At 41.2% G+C, this 19,729-nt stretch overlaps 1 protein-coding gene across 1 annotated transcript in view; it reads right to left on the bottom strand.

The window, feature by feature from the left end:
• Positions 1 to 19,729, bottom strand: part of si:dkey-215k6.1 (transmembrane protein 132C) — a 150,266-nt gene that overhangs the window by 22,856 nt on the left and 107,681 nt on the right. Inside the window, exon 6 of the mRNA XM_061071928.1 lies at positions 12,748 to 12,891. Within this exon, the coding sequence (XP_060927911.1) occupies positions 12,748 to 12,891 (144 nt within the window). The remainder of the gene's footprint in view (positions 1 to 12,747; positions 12,892 to 19,729) is intronic.

Consider the following 19,729-nt stretch of genomic DNA (forward strand, 5'->3'; position numbering starts at 1 on the left):
ACACTTAAACTAACACACACACACAAAGATGCTGCTTATATCGAGGAGGGACAACACTGATCAAACTTCCTATCAAGAACACTCCATCATTGCAAAGATAGGCAGGTCACGCACAGTGTAGGACGAAATCTTACACACACACACACACACACACACACACACACACACACACACACACACACACACACACACACACACACACACACACACAACCCCCGAACAACATGGCTCCCAGAGGGAAGGCAAAATGGAGGCATGGCAACAGCTGCCAAAATGTCAGGGTGAGAGAGAGCAGGAGTGGAGGTGGAGACTGATGAGGAGGGAGGGCGACCGAAGCCCCTCACACACTGGAACTAAAACACACTCAAGCCCTGTTTCCACTGGTGCAACAACCCATTCACACCCACTAACATCTGCAATGGGAATGGGTACAATCGCATTTTAACTCCTGGGTAAAATAACCCTGCAGTAAACACAGGATTTTATTGGCTCCAGCTGAGATCCACACTGATGGAAACTTTTCACATGGGTGAATGCGTTCACTTCCTCCTCTGCTTTATTTCGGTCAGCCTAGATAATGACTCTTATGACGTGCACTGAACTTGGGGGCGTTAGCTTAAATAGCCATGAACGTTTGTGCACTTATTGTTCATTTTGGGAACATTGTGCAATGGCGACTTTCTTCTTCATATCATGTCAAACGAGCCAATCGGCTTTTAAAAAAAACACAACAAACTGTGTATAACCGCAAATTTTGTTGTCAAAGGAAAATAACACCAAGTTTGACTTTTGTCTTAAGTGGCAAATGTTACAATCAGCAGATCCGGGGTCAAATGACAGCAGTCAGTCGTATTAATTAGCTCCAGCTCTATGGGCACTGATGTTAACACGACAACGAAAGCTGGTTTCCTCTGTCGGTAACTTCTGTGACCCGCATGTCATCCATCGTGGTTCAAAGTTACAGTTGTGTTACTTTGTGTAGATTTAACTTTGTGCTTGTTCTGTGGTTGTTAAACTGTCTTTTTGACCTTTTGACTTGAATCGAATGACGAAGCTCGGAGTGAAGGCCTGTCTGTGTGTGTGTGTGGCTGTGTGTGTTTGTGCTCGAAGGTGTAACACGTGGCACCACCCTACTTAAGTTATCAATATGTGGATGTTTGTGTGTTTATGTGATTGCCGCTGTGTATTTTAGCATGGTGATTAGCAGCTAATTAGTTATCGATTGAGGCCAGTATATTTTATGGAGGTGAGAGCACGAGTGTGACACGGGGCACAGTATAACACCTCAGCCATAATTTACCCTATGCTGCATGCACACACACACAAACACCCCCCCCCCTCTCTTTCACTCATGTCTCACTCACTTCAATTCTCTCTAGACTAGTTACTAGACATTTTTTACTCACTTCACTTTATGAAATACTTAAAATTGTAATTAAATTCTTGAAGCTGCTTCATTGTAGACGAGGGTCAAACCAATCATGACACTAGATAGTCGACCGTTCCCTCCAAGTGCAAAAGTACAAAATATTATCATGCTTTTTATGAATTTAATAGAGTGAAAACATGTGTCTTCTGATCATTTGGTAGGAAGAACAAAAAAAAACATTTTAGACACAACTTTTTGTGTTGTTTTTTATGTATTTGGCATGATATCATATTGAGGATAATATATTAGCATGTATTCATACATTCATGTTATAAAGTAATAGTGTAAAGACAATGTGGAGAGCATGCGATTACCAGTTTTTTTTGAGTGCAGGTAATGTAAAGTATCTGATTTAACATTTGTAGTTAAACAACTGAGCTCTAAATAATTCAATCTGAACGAATTTTCTAATATCAAACCAGTTCTGATGCAAGACGGATGCAAGGGACATGAATGAAGGTAGATGTCTGGAGTCTCGCTTCATTAACACTATAGTATTAACTTTTTCTTCCTGGAGGTTTCTGTCACTAACTAAACATTCAGCCGGAGCGGAGGAACATCCAGGGCTTCTCTGAATCTCCTTCTCGATCAGATGTGGGTTTAAAAAAAAATAGTTTCCGGCCCTTCAAGGTTGCAGCTCCCACAGATCCAAGGGGCTGTGTGGCTTTGGCTGCTGCTAATGGTCCGGCCTGATGCTGTGCACTTCAAATCACTGGCTATTTCCTATAAGCCTGTTACTGCTAAATGGAAAAGGTGTGAGTTGAGGTGAGTTTAGGTGTGTGTGTGTGTGTGTGTGTGTGTGTGTGTGTGTGTGTGTGTGTGAGAGCATGTGTGTGTGACCTCTATCTTTAATCCACTTTACCATTAATTTCCTTTTTGGGCTTTCAAGTGACCCAGGACACCCGGCATGTTGAGTTACTCTCCTCCTCTTCCCCATCATCCTTTGGTCACTTCTCCTCTTCTTCATCACCCATTCTTCCTTCCTTATTGGATACAACCCTTTGTTTGATATTCATCATGATTTAAACTCTAACCATACTTTAACATTTGCTGTATTTGCTGTTTGTTGTTTGGTGGCAACAAGCAGCAAATAGGTTTTATAGCTGAAACTTGATTTACTTGATTAGTTAATTTGGAAAAAGGCAAATTAAATACACCACTTAGTTGCCACATAACTCACAATGCAATGATCACGTTGTAACGCTGTGCATTACTCACAGAATTATACAGTATCACTGAGTTCCGACCTGAAGAAATAAAAAAATAAATAGGCACAGCGTAATGATCACTTATTCATATCCTTTCATAAGACTAAAAGGTGGTAAATAGACAGTCTTCTGAAGTCCATGCTGTTGCCAGAGGAGAATGCTTACTTATCGACTAAGTGTGTATGCAATGGACTGTATATACACCTGGCAAAGGAGTTTAAACATCCCAGACATGATTCATTTTTGAATCAAGTTTTATCTGTTTTAATCAGCAGCTGGGCAGCAGCTCCAAACCTTTAATGCTGTGGCGAAGCACTAAGAATCAATCTATTTGCCAAGAGCAATAAATGTGCAGGAAATTGTCCTTGTGACTTTGATGCATGTACACAGACTCCCACAGCGACTTACAGTGAAGTACAGAATGGGACCCGTGATAGATTGACTTCAGATTCAGTGCAAGAGGACAGAGCATTATACCGTACTGTACATATATCACCCCACGCGTATTACACACTGTATACAATTTTATGGCCCACTCTGGCCCTGAAAGACTGTAGCTATGGAGAGGGATAGAAATCAGAGGATAGGTATAGAAGAAATGTGCAAATATTTTATAATTTTAGTGAGTTTTGATGAGATGCATTTAGCTCATATGACCCGAAGTGCGTCATCGAGTCAAACAGTAACTGGAAATGAGCTGAACAGAAGTTACCGTAATAGAATTATTGTTAAACCCGAAGGGGAGAAGAGGGATTCGGTTTCACCAAACTTTGCATTTCCAATTTTTCTTTTTTGTTGTCAAACTAAATTTGATACGGAGCAAGTGCTGACTAAGACATTAATGATTCGTTTGAATGCACATGTTTTTGAAAAAAGCCACTAAGAGGAAAGAAGGTGACTCGTCAACCCTGATGACAGCCTGATAGGATTTCTCTTAAATGGTTTTCTGTTGCTTAACTCTGCGTGTTATATATTAAAGTAACATTAACTTGTTACCTCAGCATGAAAACAATGTTTTTGACACTTGTGAGGACTCAGGTGAATTATTATTATTATTATTATCATAGGAGGCTTAACAATATATACTTGTCTTGTGGGGATCAGCTCTTTGTCCACTATAGAAAAGTGAAGTCTGGAAACAATAGGTTCCAGCATTTTCCTCAGACAGAGTTCTCAATGTGCGTTCAGACCAGACACAAAGCGAAATATCCTGTGATGAGATTAATGACACAAGGTGATAGATGTGACGTTCCAGCGAGATTAGTGTGACAGTGAGAATGATATTCATTGTGCATTTCCACTGCAGGTGCAATACAACAACTAGAAGTTACACCAGTGATCCTCCTCTCCTCTTTTGCTGAGCAAAACATAAATTCATAAAAAAAACATAAAGGATTAAGATGAATTTTGTGTTGATCATTGAGGCATTCAATCTATTGTTTTGTGATTCAAGATTTATCATGACTGAATTTATTTCATGTATCTTAAGGTCCCTTTCTTACTATATATTTACTATCAATACATTTTTTGTGTTTCATTTTCTAAAGATTCCACAGCTGCTTCCTGTGAAGCTCAACATTTACTGGGAGTATGTGCGTCTCTCTGCAGACACAAAGACACAGATTCTGAAAAAGATTAAGTCACAAACTCATTGATGAACTTACTGATCCCATTATTCTGCCCCCTGGTGGCTCCTCTCTCTATTATAAATACAACTGCCATGACAGCATCACCTTAAAAAGGTCTTAAATGTGACAAGAACGTAGCTTTGTGACCTTTAGAAACCTGCATCCGGCTGATTGATGTCCGCTTCCCTTAAACTAGGATGACTCACACTTTCTAACCACAGCTCCACAGCTCCACAGAAACGGCAGGACTTCATTCAGAAACTTTAATCCGACCAAAGCCACAATAGCAAACAGTAAACCACCGTGTGAAATGAGTAGATAGTTGCAATTTAATGGTTACAAGTTTCGCAGCAGTTTGTGTGTGTTCATCAATTTTACATGGAAGCACTGAAGCATCCGTAAGTCGAGCTCTGAGGACAAGCTACTAATCGCGGTGTAATTTGATTTGAAAAGGGAGGGTTAAATGGAGGCGGAACACATCAATGAGAAATGTCTGCCACCTTTGTTTGAAATGTGAAGGATACTTTTTTTAAATGTCTCATCAAACACACTTTAATGTCCCGACAGAGACGTACTGTACATTCCAAGGACGGAGAGACGAGAGTGACATCACGTCGGTGCGTGTCGGACTCAGCGACTGGTTTTTAAACGCCACACAGATCAATTCTTAATCTGCTTTGTATTTGTCCTAACACATGCAGAAACACACACCGGAAATCAACCTCACACACACATACACACACACAAACACACTCACTCACACACGCGCCGCCCTCCATCACTTCCGTGTCTCTTCGTCTCTTCCTCCTTGTCAAATTCAATTACTGACGACATCACTAAAGGAATCTCCACACGAACCAATTACCGCTCAAACCTCCAGGGTGGGTCTGTGAGATGATCTTTGCGTGTGTCTGTATGTGAACAGTGAAACATGATAGTGTACGTGTGCGTGTGTGCGTGTGTCCAGTGTGGGGGAGAACGCCAAGGACAACAGCGTGCTCTGTTCGCTGTGGCATCGACCATGAATGCTCCATGTTGTGTGTTCAACCATCCAATACACTTTGCCTCTCAAGTGACATGCAGTGTGCAGTAGTAATGGTGACAATTTGTCTATTGACATTTCTAAACAATTGGTTCTTGATTTCAGATGGAGCCGAAATGAGATGTGTCTCCAGCAAGTTTGAATGAGCTGTAGTCATGGTGGCTAATTAAACTAGGGTTAGGGTTAGAGCTGTTTTGTTATTGTGTCGCATTTTTTCAAACTCCAGAACTCTCTTTCCAACTAGAAGGACGCTCAGTAGAACACATATCTTCACCCAATACTCCACTTACATTCAATCAAACTGTGATAAAGTTTGCACAGTATCATTCTCCTTAACAAGCCTGATTGGATCGAGATCCATGAATTATTCACTGGGAAATTAAGGAAATAAATAAATAAATCTTGTTAGAGACAGTGACAAAAATCCTGGATCCGCCCCTTTTTTGGGTCCGCCCCAAATTGAACAGCTACTTTATTTATCCTGTTTCACAGGCAAAGTTTCATGGAAAACCAATCAGTATAAACTGTATTTTTCTACATTTTTAAATCCGTTTCCCTCCTTACTTGTCCTCTTATTTGCTTATCTAAGTTGTTTTTTACTTCCCCTACATCCCAGTCCTCTCCTCTCCTCTCCTCTCCTCTCCTCTCCTCTCCTCTCCTCTCCTCATCACTCCTCTCTTCTCCCCTCCCCTCCTCTCCTTCTCTCCGTGAGGCCAGGATAATGGTTCTAATTTGTGTGTACGCGTGTGCCCGTCCCCTGTCTGTCCCCTTCTAGCGTTGACACCGCTGACCTACACATACTGCTGTGTCAACAACAGCAGAACACACACACATCACAAATGACAGCACCTCAAGGGAGCGCAACAAGATGGTTTACATGGACAGAATGAAAGGATCGGGAAGCAGGGCCGAGGAAGAGGAGGGAAGTTATTATCTGTGTAGTACATCACTGCTGCTTATGTTGTTGTCAGGGATAAATGGGCTAAACCGAACAACAAGGAGTGCATCAGTGAAATCTACAGCAGTGCACCGCCGCCCGTGAACATCAGGTCGGCCACTTATTTCCACCCGTACTTTCATTAGCAGGGCAGGGAAAAGCGCTGTGCAATCCCCCTTGCAAACATCTATCCACCGTGAGTAATTAAAGAAAAGGTCGGTTAATGGAATACAATGTGGAACCAAATGAGACTTCCAATCTTCCTCACACTATTCGTACAAGTCCTACTCAGACTACTGCTTGTAACTCGCGAACGCTAGAACAAAAAAACATTTAGCCCCTAATGAGTTTATTTTTCATTCTTACAAGTTGAAGAATGAAGCCAAAGTGGAGCAGTTGCTCAAGTGAAAAAAAAGTGGACTGTGACAGTTAAAATAATTGTGAAGGAAATTGCAGTCATTCCTTGATTCATTCATGAATTATCCCTCCTGGCTTCATGCTTTACAACTGTGAAGCGACCTCGAAAGCAGGACTGGGCGGCAGCCTGTGACACAGTTCGATCCAGTCAAGAAAATTCACAAATACAAAAACAGTGTCTAAGAATTTATGTTTCTGTGAAAAAAGATAACAACATATTATAATAGATAACCATGTCCATCAGTGTGGTCCCCCCTGGCTATACAGCCCAGCTCAGGGTGAAGGAAACACGCATGTAGATGTTACGTGTTATTATTGACGAGCATAATAATTATAATAATAAGTTCTGAGGGCAGGGCTCTGAGTGAAGACTGAACAGATGGAACAGGCTATGCTGAATGACATGCAAGGGAAAATGCAGCTGGGTAAAGTTGAATCTCTTCTATGGACTCTGTGTTTCCAACAAGAAGCTTTTACAAGACATTCCTGTGGTGAGCGAAGAAGCTGAAACCCGATTGAGAGATTATGAAAATTTGCCTCGTTGTTTCTGCAGAGTCGCTAGAACCAAACAGAGTAAAACAGACACAAAGTATCAGTTTGAGAACCATTTCAGAGCAGATAACTGATATAGCTGTTGGTGAAATAACTCAAGGATGTGGCAAGAGATTTAGCTTTTCTCTCTGGCCTGTGATGAAAAAATAACACCAAACTCGCAATTTTTGTCTGTGCGATTACTTCCTTGTTTGATGCAAGGTTGGAATTGCTGTCTTTGTATGCCGTGCATTAAACTAGCAAAGGTAGAGTTATGTTAGAAAAACTTAAATAAACAACTATGTGAAAAGTACAGGGAAGAAAAGGGATTATGTTCATCAGTCAAAAAGAAGAAATTATTAATCTCAGTCTTGATCCAACTGGTTCAGTGTTTCTGTTCGGCCATAAATTTAATCAGAGCAGAGCTGCTAGTTCAAGAGGCGACTGAATGAGATGTGGGTTTGGAGATCAGGCTTTCAACCATGAATTATAATCGTTGAGTTGACAAATACCACCCATGCAAATATGTAAGAAAAGAGGGAAAAACTCATGAAGATGAAGGAAAACCCGTCAGTGGCAGTGTGATTTGGCCTTCATGATGGACTTTAGTAAGAATCAGAGGTAAACCTGAAACTCTGAAGTCTCTACCTGCTTCTCAGCTCTCTGCTTTCAAATGTAAGGTCATTTGAAGTGAAATCAAAGCTGTGTCAAGTGTAACTGCAGAGGGGCAAGAAGAAAAGCCACTGTGGCACGTGAATATGCTGATGACTGAGCAAACCTCCTTCAGGCGTTTTCTGAAACCTTTGCAAAGTTGCTCTCAAGACTGACTGACCCAAACCTTGAAAACCAGCTGACAGTCGCATCATTAGCATTATCATCTGACATCAGACACCAAGACAAAGAGAAGCTGCTCCAGCGGCCGCATTAGGGAGGTTAGTGTGATATATGTATTCAATAATTTAGTATGGCCTTAGAGGGATGTTTAAAAATTTAAATAACTCTTGATAGGAAAAAAGGTTCTTCCACGTCTGACATCTTTTACAGGAAATGTAAAAGCTACAGAGGTCAGCCCCAGATCGACTTAACCACAAAAGACATTTTAACACAACAGAATTGATACTGAACCATTTTCACTGCAGATGAACTAAGTCCTAGTCAGCGAGTGCGGTCAGAAAATAAGCACTTTTCAAAGTTGTATTTCCCAAAAGCTGGACCAATAAAAAGGTCACTGCCGGGATGTAAACAACAGAATCAATAAGGCCAGAGTTTTTCAACCTGGGCCCTAACTTTATAAATGTGTGATTTTTCCAGACGAGCCAAAATAACAATTTAAGCTTTTTATTGGAGGAACTAAACCTTTAGTTAACTTTTCGTGTTCTAGTTGCCTCATATGATTACATTGTAGCCACTGTTGTTGTGACACAGCTGCCAGTGGAGGAGATCTACTCGACCAAATCCAAAAGTTTTAGCTTTGCACATTTACAAACTTAGGGCCCAGGTCGACAAATACAATAATTCCCCTTTATCTTCGCTTTTAGAACAATGTTTGTAATCATGTTCTTCACATCTGAATCCACATGTTTTGTGCTCCGAGTTTGAGACCTGTAGTAGTTTGGCTCTGCCCACACATTTGGTCTGATGTGTGTGAGGCAGTGTTGCCTCAGAGCCACAGCTTCAGGCCCCCCCGTCCCCTGTGTGTGATACCTGGGCTCGCTGGATTGTACATTACAGCAGCCACGGTGACTTGCTGACAGCTACAGCTACCTGGAGTTGTACCCCATGGGCGCCATTGTCAAACAGCTGTCTGTGCTGAAGCTGTGTGTGTGTGTGTGTGTGTGCACGCTGGCTTGTGCACAGTGTTGGGAAGGATACTTTCAAAACGTATTCCGTTACAGAATACAGAATACATGCCCAAAAATGTAATCTGTAACGTATTCCATTACATTAACTAATCTGAGTAACGTATTCTGAATACTTGGAATACTTCCGGTTTGTATTGCATTTTTTAAGCGTATGATTGCGGCGTTGTTATAGTCAGTGGAGCAGCAGCAGTTTAAACTCTCTCTCCGCAAGATGCGGCGGGGCAGCTGGATGTCCGGCTCCCATCCTCTCCCATCTCTGTGCGGGTCCTACCGGAGGCTGAACCCCACCCCCCCTGCGCCAAGGCTGCCTCGCGCCGTGCAGCGATCGTTTCGGCGTCGAGTCTATTTTTTGCGCTTGACGCGAGCGTATCGCTCCATGAAACACACTGAAAAATGATTTTAAACGATATTGATGACATATTATATGATATAAATGATAAAGTATGCATCCCATAGTTTGTATTCCCCTTCTGTTGTCCTGGAGTTTTAATTTTACCAATTTTAACGATCACATTATTAAATGCCCCCCTCTGCCCATCCACTACAGACACACAAGCAGTCATAAAGATGAAAAGAGAGGGGGCGGGGGCGGAGAATACGTAATTTACCCTCGACACCCGACATTGAACGGAGCAAACAGCGGAGAAGTTCTTGAAGATGGATGAAATTAAATTGGGACGCTGTTGCAGTTAATGTTGGAGAAACAAGTGACCATATGCTACTGGGTCAACGGGTGATATTATTAGCGCTTCACGGCGCTTCAGCGTCCGGTGTGAACCCGGCGTGCCTCGCTGGCCTCCTGCAGAGCCATGACAGCGGAGCTCTGGAAGCGCAGGTCGGTCTTCTCTCACCAGGCGCTGGAAGGGCAGCTTGCGGATCAGCAGCTCCGTAGATTTCTGGTAGCGACGGAACTCTCTCAGAGCCACGGTCCCGGGCCTGTAACGTTCCCGAGCCGGTAGCGGTGAGGCTCCTTCACGCCGCCGGGGGCCCGGGCGCTCTTACGGCAGCCCTGGTCTCCAGCTGCTTCCTGGGGGCTTTGCCGCCGGTGGATTTACGAGAGAGTGAATAAAGTCGAGAAGTACCGTCATGTAATCCACTGATTTCAACAATGTAACTGTATTCTGAATACCATCTATTTAATTTGTAACTGTAACGGAATACAGTTACTCATAATTTGTATTCTAAATACGTAACGCCGTTACATGTATTCCGTTACTCCCCAACACTGCTTGTGCACGGGAGGGAATACACAGCATGTCAGATTAGATGTCAACAAATAACAACAGTTGTCTAACAATCAGTCGACAGATGCATGTCTTTGTCACACAGACACAATCAGCACGAAGAAGGACTTAAGGTTTCTAAGCAGCTCATCCCTACACAGCAGTGTGTTCTCTGCTGTGTCATGCCAGAGAAACAATGAGCCGTCCTTAACTTTATCTCAATTTATCTCAATTGGTGGATTTTTGTTTTTGCTTTGTGGCAAAGAGATACATCTTCATTTGATTCATGCTACTGTTCAAAGCACATGTATTTATTTTGAGTAAGAAAGACCTATTGCTACAGTGGGACTGGCTCGTCACAGTGTTGCTTTATATGGAGTCGAACCCAGAGACCTTTCAAGAGCTGCTGTCCAAGAACTATGCTGGAGGGCAACATCCTTCTGTCCACTGAGGGGAAATGCACATCTAACAGCGAATAAACCAAACAGTAGCCCAGAGTGAGCCAGTCCGACAGAGGACATCCTCTCTGATACCGTGATGGTTTGTGGACACCACTCTCTGAAGAAGGGTTTCACACCTGCTTCTGTCCATCTTCTGAAAGCCTACGGATATCGACGAAACAGACAAAACGGAGCAGTACCACTGGAAATCCTTGGAAGGCCACAAGATACGAGAGAGAAATCTCATCAATCTTTGTGAGGTGTGACATATTCATGCTCCTGTGTAAATACGCACGTAGCCTACGTACTGGGTCGAGCGTTCCTAGTTGTGCGTAGGTGTGTGCGAGTATTTGCGGTAGAGTTTCTATAATGACGTTGAGTTTCTTGCTGTTTCTGATTCGCTTATTTACAACCTCTGGCAGAACAATGGCGAGTGGATCATGTGGGAGTTAATAGAAGTTGAAGAGCAACAAAGACTTCGTCCGTGTTCGTTCCTACAACTTAATTCAAACATGTTGGCGAGTCTGTCCGACTGTTGGACCTAATCACAGGTCTTGCCGACTGCAGCTCCCCCCCCACAACCCTTATAGCATAAACAGTATAGATAATTAATGGATTGATGGATGCACCCGGACTTTCTTATTTACATGGAAGAAAACGAGTACCTGCGTTCTTGCAGCCACGGACTGCAGCTGTTCTTTAAGGCGCATTGACCATGTAGTGGATTTAAGAGGCATTTAAAGAACTGGGTTTGATCGATGTGGTGAGAGCGGCAGCCAAAACGCTGATGAGCTGAACATATTTCAACTTGACTAAAAAGTTAGCACTTAAACTAAAGATGTATGACTTTACTTTGTAAGATGTAAAGGCCCCAACACAAACAGATACATACACACAAGCCAGCGATCCTTGCCAAGAACCCTTTGTTCATTTTCTGTACATGCACTCGCACACAAAGCGCACACACAGCACACGCACGTTACATCTATCTGAATTAGTTCCTTCCATTTTCACTCTGTTGTTATTGATCGTACTTAAACAGCACCACTCCTGTTGGCTTGTTGCAGGAAATTGGCTTCATATTGAAACTGTCACAGCAAGGGTGCGTTTCATTTTAGGCCCTCAGGGCACAGGGAACATAGCACAAGAGGAATCAATCTTCAGTCCCTGGCTTGTTCCCGTAACAGTATTGTTTTTGAAGGTATTTCTGCTTTATTAATAATTAGTACAGTAGTTCTGCTGTTATTTTATGGGGCAGAGAGGTTGAGCACTTGAGCTTGTCCTTTCACTGGGTTCAAACTAAAGTGAACAGCCGTCTCTCTTAAGACGACCTAAGAGAGACACCGGATCCTGCCGGGTCTATGGAACCTGCCCTAGGCTGACCCTAACCTCTGACCTCTGACGGTCTTGGGCTTAAGTGAAAAGTAAAGAGAAATGCTGAGGTCGAGCATGAAAGGATTAGAAATCAGAGTTTTTAGCGCAAAATGCACCTTTACGTTGGTTTCATTAGAGATAATTATATAATTCTGTGGCTAAAAAAGGTTTTACTTGCTGTAGACTTTTTGGACAAATACGTTCCTTAAAAATAAGGACTTTTTTTGAATCATTTTCATACGTCATTCAGCAAATCAGAGAGTGAGATTAAAAACCCAGCCTGCTCACTGTGATAAGTGTATGATTATAGTACACCCTGTTGCACAAAGTGAATTATAGAACAACACAAATCTTTCAAATTACACTGATGCTCTGTGATGGATTTCTTGCTGTGTCAAATTCCTGCAGTTTACCTCCTCGCGTTTTTGTGTCACGCTCCCTCTTTAAATGTTGTGTTTCTCTTAAGCTCCTGCGAAAATAATGTCTTCTTCCATAAACCACATACACGGCAGACTGTGACTCAAGACATCTTTGTGAATTGCCTGAGCTCCAACCGCCAAACCTTCTAGTTTAAGTCTGTGTGCAGGTTTGGTATATTCTTCATTAACTTTTAATGTGTTGATGTGTGTCCCTGTGTGTGTCCTTTCAACACGCACCTTGAGCACGTCCACGTCTGTCGAGCTGCAGGTGACCGAGTCCTCCACCTCCCTCACCTGCCCGTCCGTTTCCACGGTAACCAGTTTGATGGGCATGGTGATGCGTCGACCACTAAGAATGGCTGTGTTCACCACCTCTGTGTTCTGAAGAGATACAGAAAGGAAAAAAACATTGTTGTTGTTAATGTTGGCACTAAATTAAATAATACTTTCCTTGGGCACTGGCGTGATTAGTTTTTTTTTAATAACCTGGAAACAGCTGTAGTTGCTAAGAAAAATTAAAAAGGATAAATGTATTTATAATATTTTTAATAACAGATTAATAAAGTTGTTTTCTCATTTTCTAATAATATTCTTTCCCCTCTACATTTCACATTTGAAGCACAGAAACATAACATTACTGTGCATTAGAGGAAAAGACACGAGCGATGTTGGTGAAAGATGCCGGAGCATCAGAGACTGGAAAACAAGTTACAGAGACCAGGGGGAGTTTTAAAGGAAGAGAGAGAAGCGGAAAAAAAGGTTGATTATAAACCTCACAATAATTATAATCAGCATGATTACATTTGATTAGATCCTTCCTACAAAAATAGCACAAACAAACACACCAGCACACACATTCCCACACACACCTCAGAGTGGAATTCAGAGCAAACAAGGTGCCAACAGAACGTATGGAGAAGAAATATGGAATAAATGTGCTTTAAATCACGATAATAAACTCTATTGATCCTCATTGATGAAATTCAACTGTTACATTAGCACAAGAGAAAGAGTGAGTCCATGTTGAATAAAAACAGTTGTGACATGCAGAGGTACTACACATAAGGTGTGTAGCATTGTACTAGAATATTGCACAACTGCACAATACAACAAAAGTTAACAAACCCATTGGAAAAAAGTGAATTGAAAGACCGAGCAAGGCAATTCCCTGATGCTCTGCAGGGAAGTGGGGGTCAATTGTTTTCTAGAGAATGGAAAATTGAGGTGGATCAAACCAAAGTCATCAATTGAAAAACCCTTTTCTACACCCAGACAGAAACACGCAGAAACAAAAAAGATAAATCACCAGGAGAGAAGCCTCTGCATTCAGATCTATATGTCCTAAAAAATAGTTTATGGAAATTAAGTCTCAGATTAAAAGATTATAAAAACAATGTAAAAACTACAAAACTAACCGAAAACTTACACCTGCAAAAGAGTTGCAAAAACATCTAACTTAAATTAGAAATGTTTGTAATGTCGTCCCCCTGAGACGCAGGACACTGTGAGAGTCAGTAACAATCACCTCTATTATATCAACTTCATTACATTCAACCTTTTTTAACCAGAAAACAAGAGAAATTCCAATTTCACACTTACGGTAACAGAGCTGTTATGTATAGAATGTGATCGTTCAGCTTCTTCAAACCATCAATTCTGGGATTAATGGACCAGCTGCTCCACCAGCACGAGTAGAAGAGTCCAACACGTCTGAGTCTGTGTAAACTGAATCCCACTTTAACTTTGATTGACAGGTGACAGGATGATGCAGGACGTCAGCAACGACACAAACTAACGCAAGAAAATGTGCAGTTGACATTAAAACTCACAACCATGTCCATAGAATATGCATTTTGACATTTGCAGACACTGTTTTCACTGTATGTAAAAACCTGTATAAAGATGGAAGACAACACACTCTCTCACACACACACACACACACACACACACACACACACACACACACACACACACACACACACACACACATACACACAGACAAACACTGGAACACACACACTCAAGAGTTTAAGCACATGTGACTGGTGACAAGTTGCCGAACGCCCTGTATCCTTCTCTGCCACACGCCAATGTGACCTTTACTTAATGAGATCTATCTCTCTCTCTCTCTCTCTCTCTCTCACACACAAACACACACACACACACACACACACACATACACACACACACACACACACACACTTACACTCACAGGCACTTTCATAATCCGTAACTCTATAGTTTCCCCTCGATCTTACTCTCTGCTCAAACTGACCTGAAATCAGCAGCAGATAGCACCCACATGTTAATGTACGTAACATGACAGGAGACAGCAGCGGATTGAAAGAGACACACAGGTGAGGAAAAGGACGAGGAGAAGTGGGGGCAAAAGGGATGAAAAGAAAAAGACGATAGGAGGGAGAGAAAGAGAGGGTGATGTGAAGGGCAGAAAGAAAACAGACGTGCAGAAGGAAAAAATAACAAATTAACGAGAAGATTATCCCTCCACCTTGAGGGGAGGAGAGCAGATGGAGGGATAAAGAAATCAAAGAGGAGGAAGAGAAAGATGACAAGAGATAAAGGTGAGAGATGTGTTTTCTGTGTGTTTGCGTTGGTATGCAACCTATACAGTATCTATACTGTACTGACAAACTGAGTGTGTGTGGATCCCGAGGCACTAATCTCATAGAAGCCATAGAAACACCACAGATAAGATCATGTTTACATCTCCGCTATCTTCACCACAGGCAAGAGAAAAAGAGAGAAAACATCTTCTGGGTGAATTAAAGCACAACTGACATCTTGTTCTAAAAACTAAAAATCATTCTTAGCATATTTAGCGCATCACAGTCACTTTGGTGGATTCTGTGCATCTCTTCCATAAGTTAATGTATCTGCGATGTGTCCTCAAAGCAAATCATACATTTATTTGGTAATAGTAAAACAATAAGTTTCACATGATTCTTCAGTAATGGTGGTGTAGGTCCAATACATGGACTTCTTTATAACGACATGACAACTCCCCAAAAGTGAAGCCAAATCATCTTGATCGCTCCCTAGTGCATGGCTGTAGAATAGGTAATAAACCCCTCCTCCTCTATGTTAGTGGTTGGGAAATGGACCACATCAAAATGTCAAGGTACACATTAACGATGTTTCTCAAAGATGTTTTATGGTCATTGTAGTAACTTATCGCACAGATGTTTGTTCAAGTGTTCAAGTTTCTGAAGAGTTTGGTTATGATTAGTTATTTAATGTTATGTAATGCGGAGAATCGTCATAATTGCAAGATGAGACTGACTCGTGATTGGTCAAGCACGTGTATCTACTGCGCAGACTATGGCTCCAAATGTCATCAAGAGCGCAAGATGGTAGGAACTGTACCTGTTTCATTTCTGTACAATGCACAGCAGTAGTATTTATTTACAGACTATGCGGGTTGACTGCTGCAAAAAACGGCCTTATCAGCTCTACTTTATTCAACAGCAAGGATGTAATTACAAGTGCCTTATTAACCTTCATGTTAACAACTTGAGCTTTCAAGATTGATCACAGAGAGAGAAATGCAAAGAAAGAGAGAGAGCAGACTGACAAACAGAGAGAGGACCAGAGGAGAGAGAAACTAAATTATACGCAGCAAAATAACTGAAATAGAGAAAAAGTCAATAAAAACAACAGACACTAACACAGCAGGAAAAGGAATATTAGAGCGAGAGCAAAGGAGACAGAAAGAGAGACAGAGAGAGAAAAGGGAAGAATTTCATGCCTGTCCAAGGGAATTATTAAGTGGCTCGTCAACAACTGGCTCCCTACTGCCTTCAAAAGCTGCTCCACACTGCACCGAGATAAGCTCAGAGGGAGTGTGGCTGCCAGCGTGTGTGTGTGTGTGTGTGTGTGTGTGTCTGCTGAGGTCCTGTGTGTCAAGTGTGAAGATGTATGAATGGACGACTGCATGGAGGCTCCTGCACAGGTGTGAGTGTGTGTGTGTGTGTGTAGAGAGAGAGGAACAGAGATGTGAGAAGAAAAGAGAGAGCAACAGAAAGAATAAACGTGTGTGTGCACTTATGCATCCGGCATGTACTGACAAATACGTTTGTGTTGTAGAGAGAAATTAAGTTTGGCCATGCATGTTCACTGTGTGTGATTGTGTTTGTGTTTGTGTGTGTGTGTGTGTGTGTGCGTGTGTGTGTGTGTGTGTGTACCTAAATCTGTTATGTGGACTTGTCCTCCATATGGGGACCGAAGTTAAAGGTTTACATGTTTTAGGGTTAGGTTAAGGTTAAGGTAAGAGTGAGTTCCCAGAAAAGAAATGTAAGTCAATGTCACGTCCTCTGACGTCATGGAGACAAGACTGCGTGTGTTTGTGTGTGTAAGGTGTCGGCGATTTAAAGTGAAGCAACTAGAGCGAGACCACACAAAATGGCACACAACAAATACACACTTACACACATATACACCCATAAGCACGCACGATGTCAAGCACAAAGCCAGTATTGTGAAAGAGTTGACACAGTGAAAAACTGGAGCTTTTTGCTCTTCTGTACAAATTCAATTGTTACTGTGACTTACAATAAGAATATGTAAGCAGTTCTCTTTCAGTCTCTCTCTCTCTCTCTCTCTCTCTCTCTCTCTCTCTCTCTCTCTCTCTCTCTCTCTCTCTCTCTCTCTCTCTCTCTCTCTCTCTCTCTGTCTGATACTTACACACACACAAACCCAGAAATCTCTTTCTGTCAATATGAGAGTTCTGCCATTTAATCTGTAGCTGTGTTTCTAGTAAATGCACAAACACACACACGTGCAAGATGACAGTGTTCACATCCCTAATACTGAGACTCATCGTCCATTTTGTATACATTCTAGCATTTCTACACTAAAACCTTTGCTACTAACAGAAAAAAGGGAAAAAAAGAAATTGCAGAAATATATAAAAGAAAAGATAAGAGGGTGCAAATGGACATGTTGGTTTAAAAACTGTTCAAGAAAGAGCAGTGTAATAGGAGGATTATTCAATGTTTGATCACGGCCAACGCTGTGAAATACTTATAGTGTGTTCTTCTGAGTGTTATACAGGAAAGAAGAGTGCAGAGTTATAATGGAGGCTTATTATGTGAGGGTTTTTGTGTCCCTGATTTCAGGAAAGAATGAAAAGACTGTAAGACTGAGTGGATACAAGAGGATACACAGAAAAAAGCATGTTTGAGAGGGGGAGAGATCGAGAGGAGGACAAACAATTACACTAGCATTGAAACATGCATATACACATCTTCACTGAGAGGCTGCAGCAGACAGCTGAAAAGAAAATTACAGGTCACGCGTTCATACACCTTGTTTATTACATTATATATAACATTAATTAAGTAATAAAGTCAGTGAAGATGTGAATGTTTGCAAATCAAATGTTCAGCCTGTTACTGCTCTAATTCAATTTTTACAGCTGAGCTAACACATTAATTGAGGGTGTTTGAAGTCTGCTTATCTCGCCGCACAGTTATAAACTTACTTTATGTACTTTGTAAAGGTGTTAGTCTGACCAATTTAACAGCACATGTAGATTTCATATGCTGTATGTGCAAAGATATGCTTGGTGAAGCAGTGGATATAATAGAATGGAAGAGAATGAAATGATTAAGAGTCAAGAGAAAAGAACCATATAGAGCAAATAGAACCATCACTTAAAGGTTATTTAGCACATGAAAGCACAGAGGTGGTGTGTATATAAATGTGTAAAATACCTTAATAAGATAACTGTCCCTTTACCTGGGAAAATCTTATCTTGTCGTTTCCTCACCTGTTTGTCAGTAAAATGTGTGTATGTGTGTGTCTGTGTGTGTGTGTGTCTGTTGATTTGATAAGTATTAGATTAAACCTAATGCACTTCCCGTTCTGACTATAACAACTCCACCGAATTGTAATAGTTTACATCCCAACTGTTTTAAAGTGAAATAATTTTATGCATAATCAAAATTTAATCAATACACACACTGGGAGACAGGTGGAATAAAAAGCCCCGAGGCTCAGACTGTTAATTAATCAAAATAGTGATTTATTTCAAACAACTCATTACACCTCCAGTTTTCTAAGTTGGTCGTTTTTGCTTCCTGTTGTGTAACCTAATGTTGTTTTTTATTCAATTATCATAGTTTGATTAGAACCGGTATTGTTATTCACAGTCTCTACACAAAATACAAAAATTAAATTAAATTTATTTCTTTCCAAAAGTTAGTGGTCTCTGTAGCTCTGAGAGACAATTTAGAGAAACTCTTCAGTCGCTGATGATTTAAACAGAAGTTAAATAGCACTGATTGCTAAAGCTATATGAATAACAAAGAATCCACTGATGGGAGGAGATAGGATGTAAACTCTGTGTGCGCACCCTTTTTTCTGGAGTGGAAAGTAATTATTGAAAAGTATATTTATACATGTGCGTGTGAGTGTGTAACAGAATCAGTGTGATTATTATTCCTCTGCAATAGACATACCCCGTTTACAGAATTAAGAAACAGAAAGTCGTATGACATGTGAAGTATTCTCAGGCGGAAACAACAGGAAACGCAAAAGAAAAAGTTATTTACCGTGAACCCTCGACTCCTACATAACCAAAGATTAGTTGGTTGTATAATAATAACAACAACAATTATTATTATAATAATAATAATGACTCTTCCTCCAATGAAAATTTTGAAAAGATTACACTGTGATTTTCTTCATGCTCCATTAAGTCAAGTATGTTCGTTGCAGACAACAGGAAATGAAATTTGCCCAAATCCCAAAGGTGAGTGATTCCAATTAAGAAAAAATAGCTGTTTGGCGACTGCTTGAATCCAGAAGTTCAAGAATCAAACCTTCACTGTAGCTTCAGCCTTCACTTTACCGATCGCTGATTGTTGTCGTGTGGCTCAGCGTCATCTAGAAGCCTTGATGTTACAAACGTTGCTTGTTTTTCATTTCTCTCTCTTCTTGGACACAGTCTTGCACACAGGACCTCGAAACTGCTTGTTTGTGTTTTGGGTCGTGTTGAAGTAAATTAACCTCGACTCGAACTGATATTGTGATTCAGCAGAGCGGCCGCCCGGTGCCACGAAAAGTCAATACTGTTTACTAAAATAATTAGAGGCTGCCTTTCTAATGCGCAAACTATAGTATCATCAATATCGCATCAATCCCTGATGTCTATGAAAACAGACAGTGTGTCTGCGTACATGTATCATACTTTGTGGTT

The sequence above is a fragment of the Limanda limanda genome, chromosome 5 (genome assembly GCF_963576545.1).
Source record: "Limanda limanda chromosome 5, fLimLim1.1, whole genome shotgun sequence".
Taxonomy (NCBI): Eukaryota; Metazoa; Chordata; class Actinopteri; order Pleuronectiformes; family Pleuronectidae; genus Limanda; species Limanda limanda.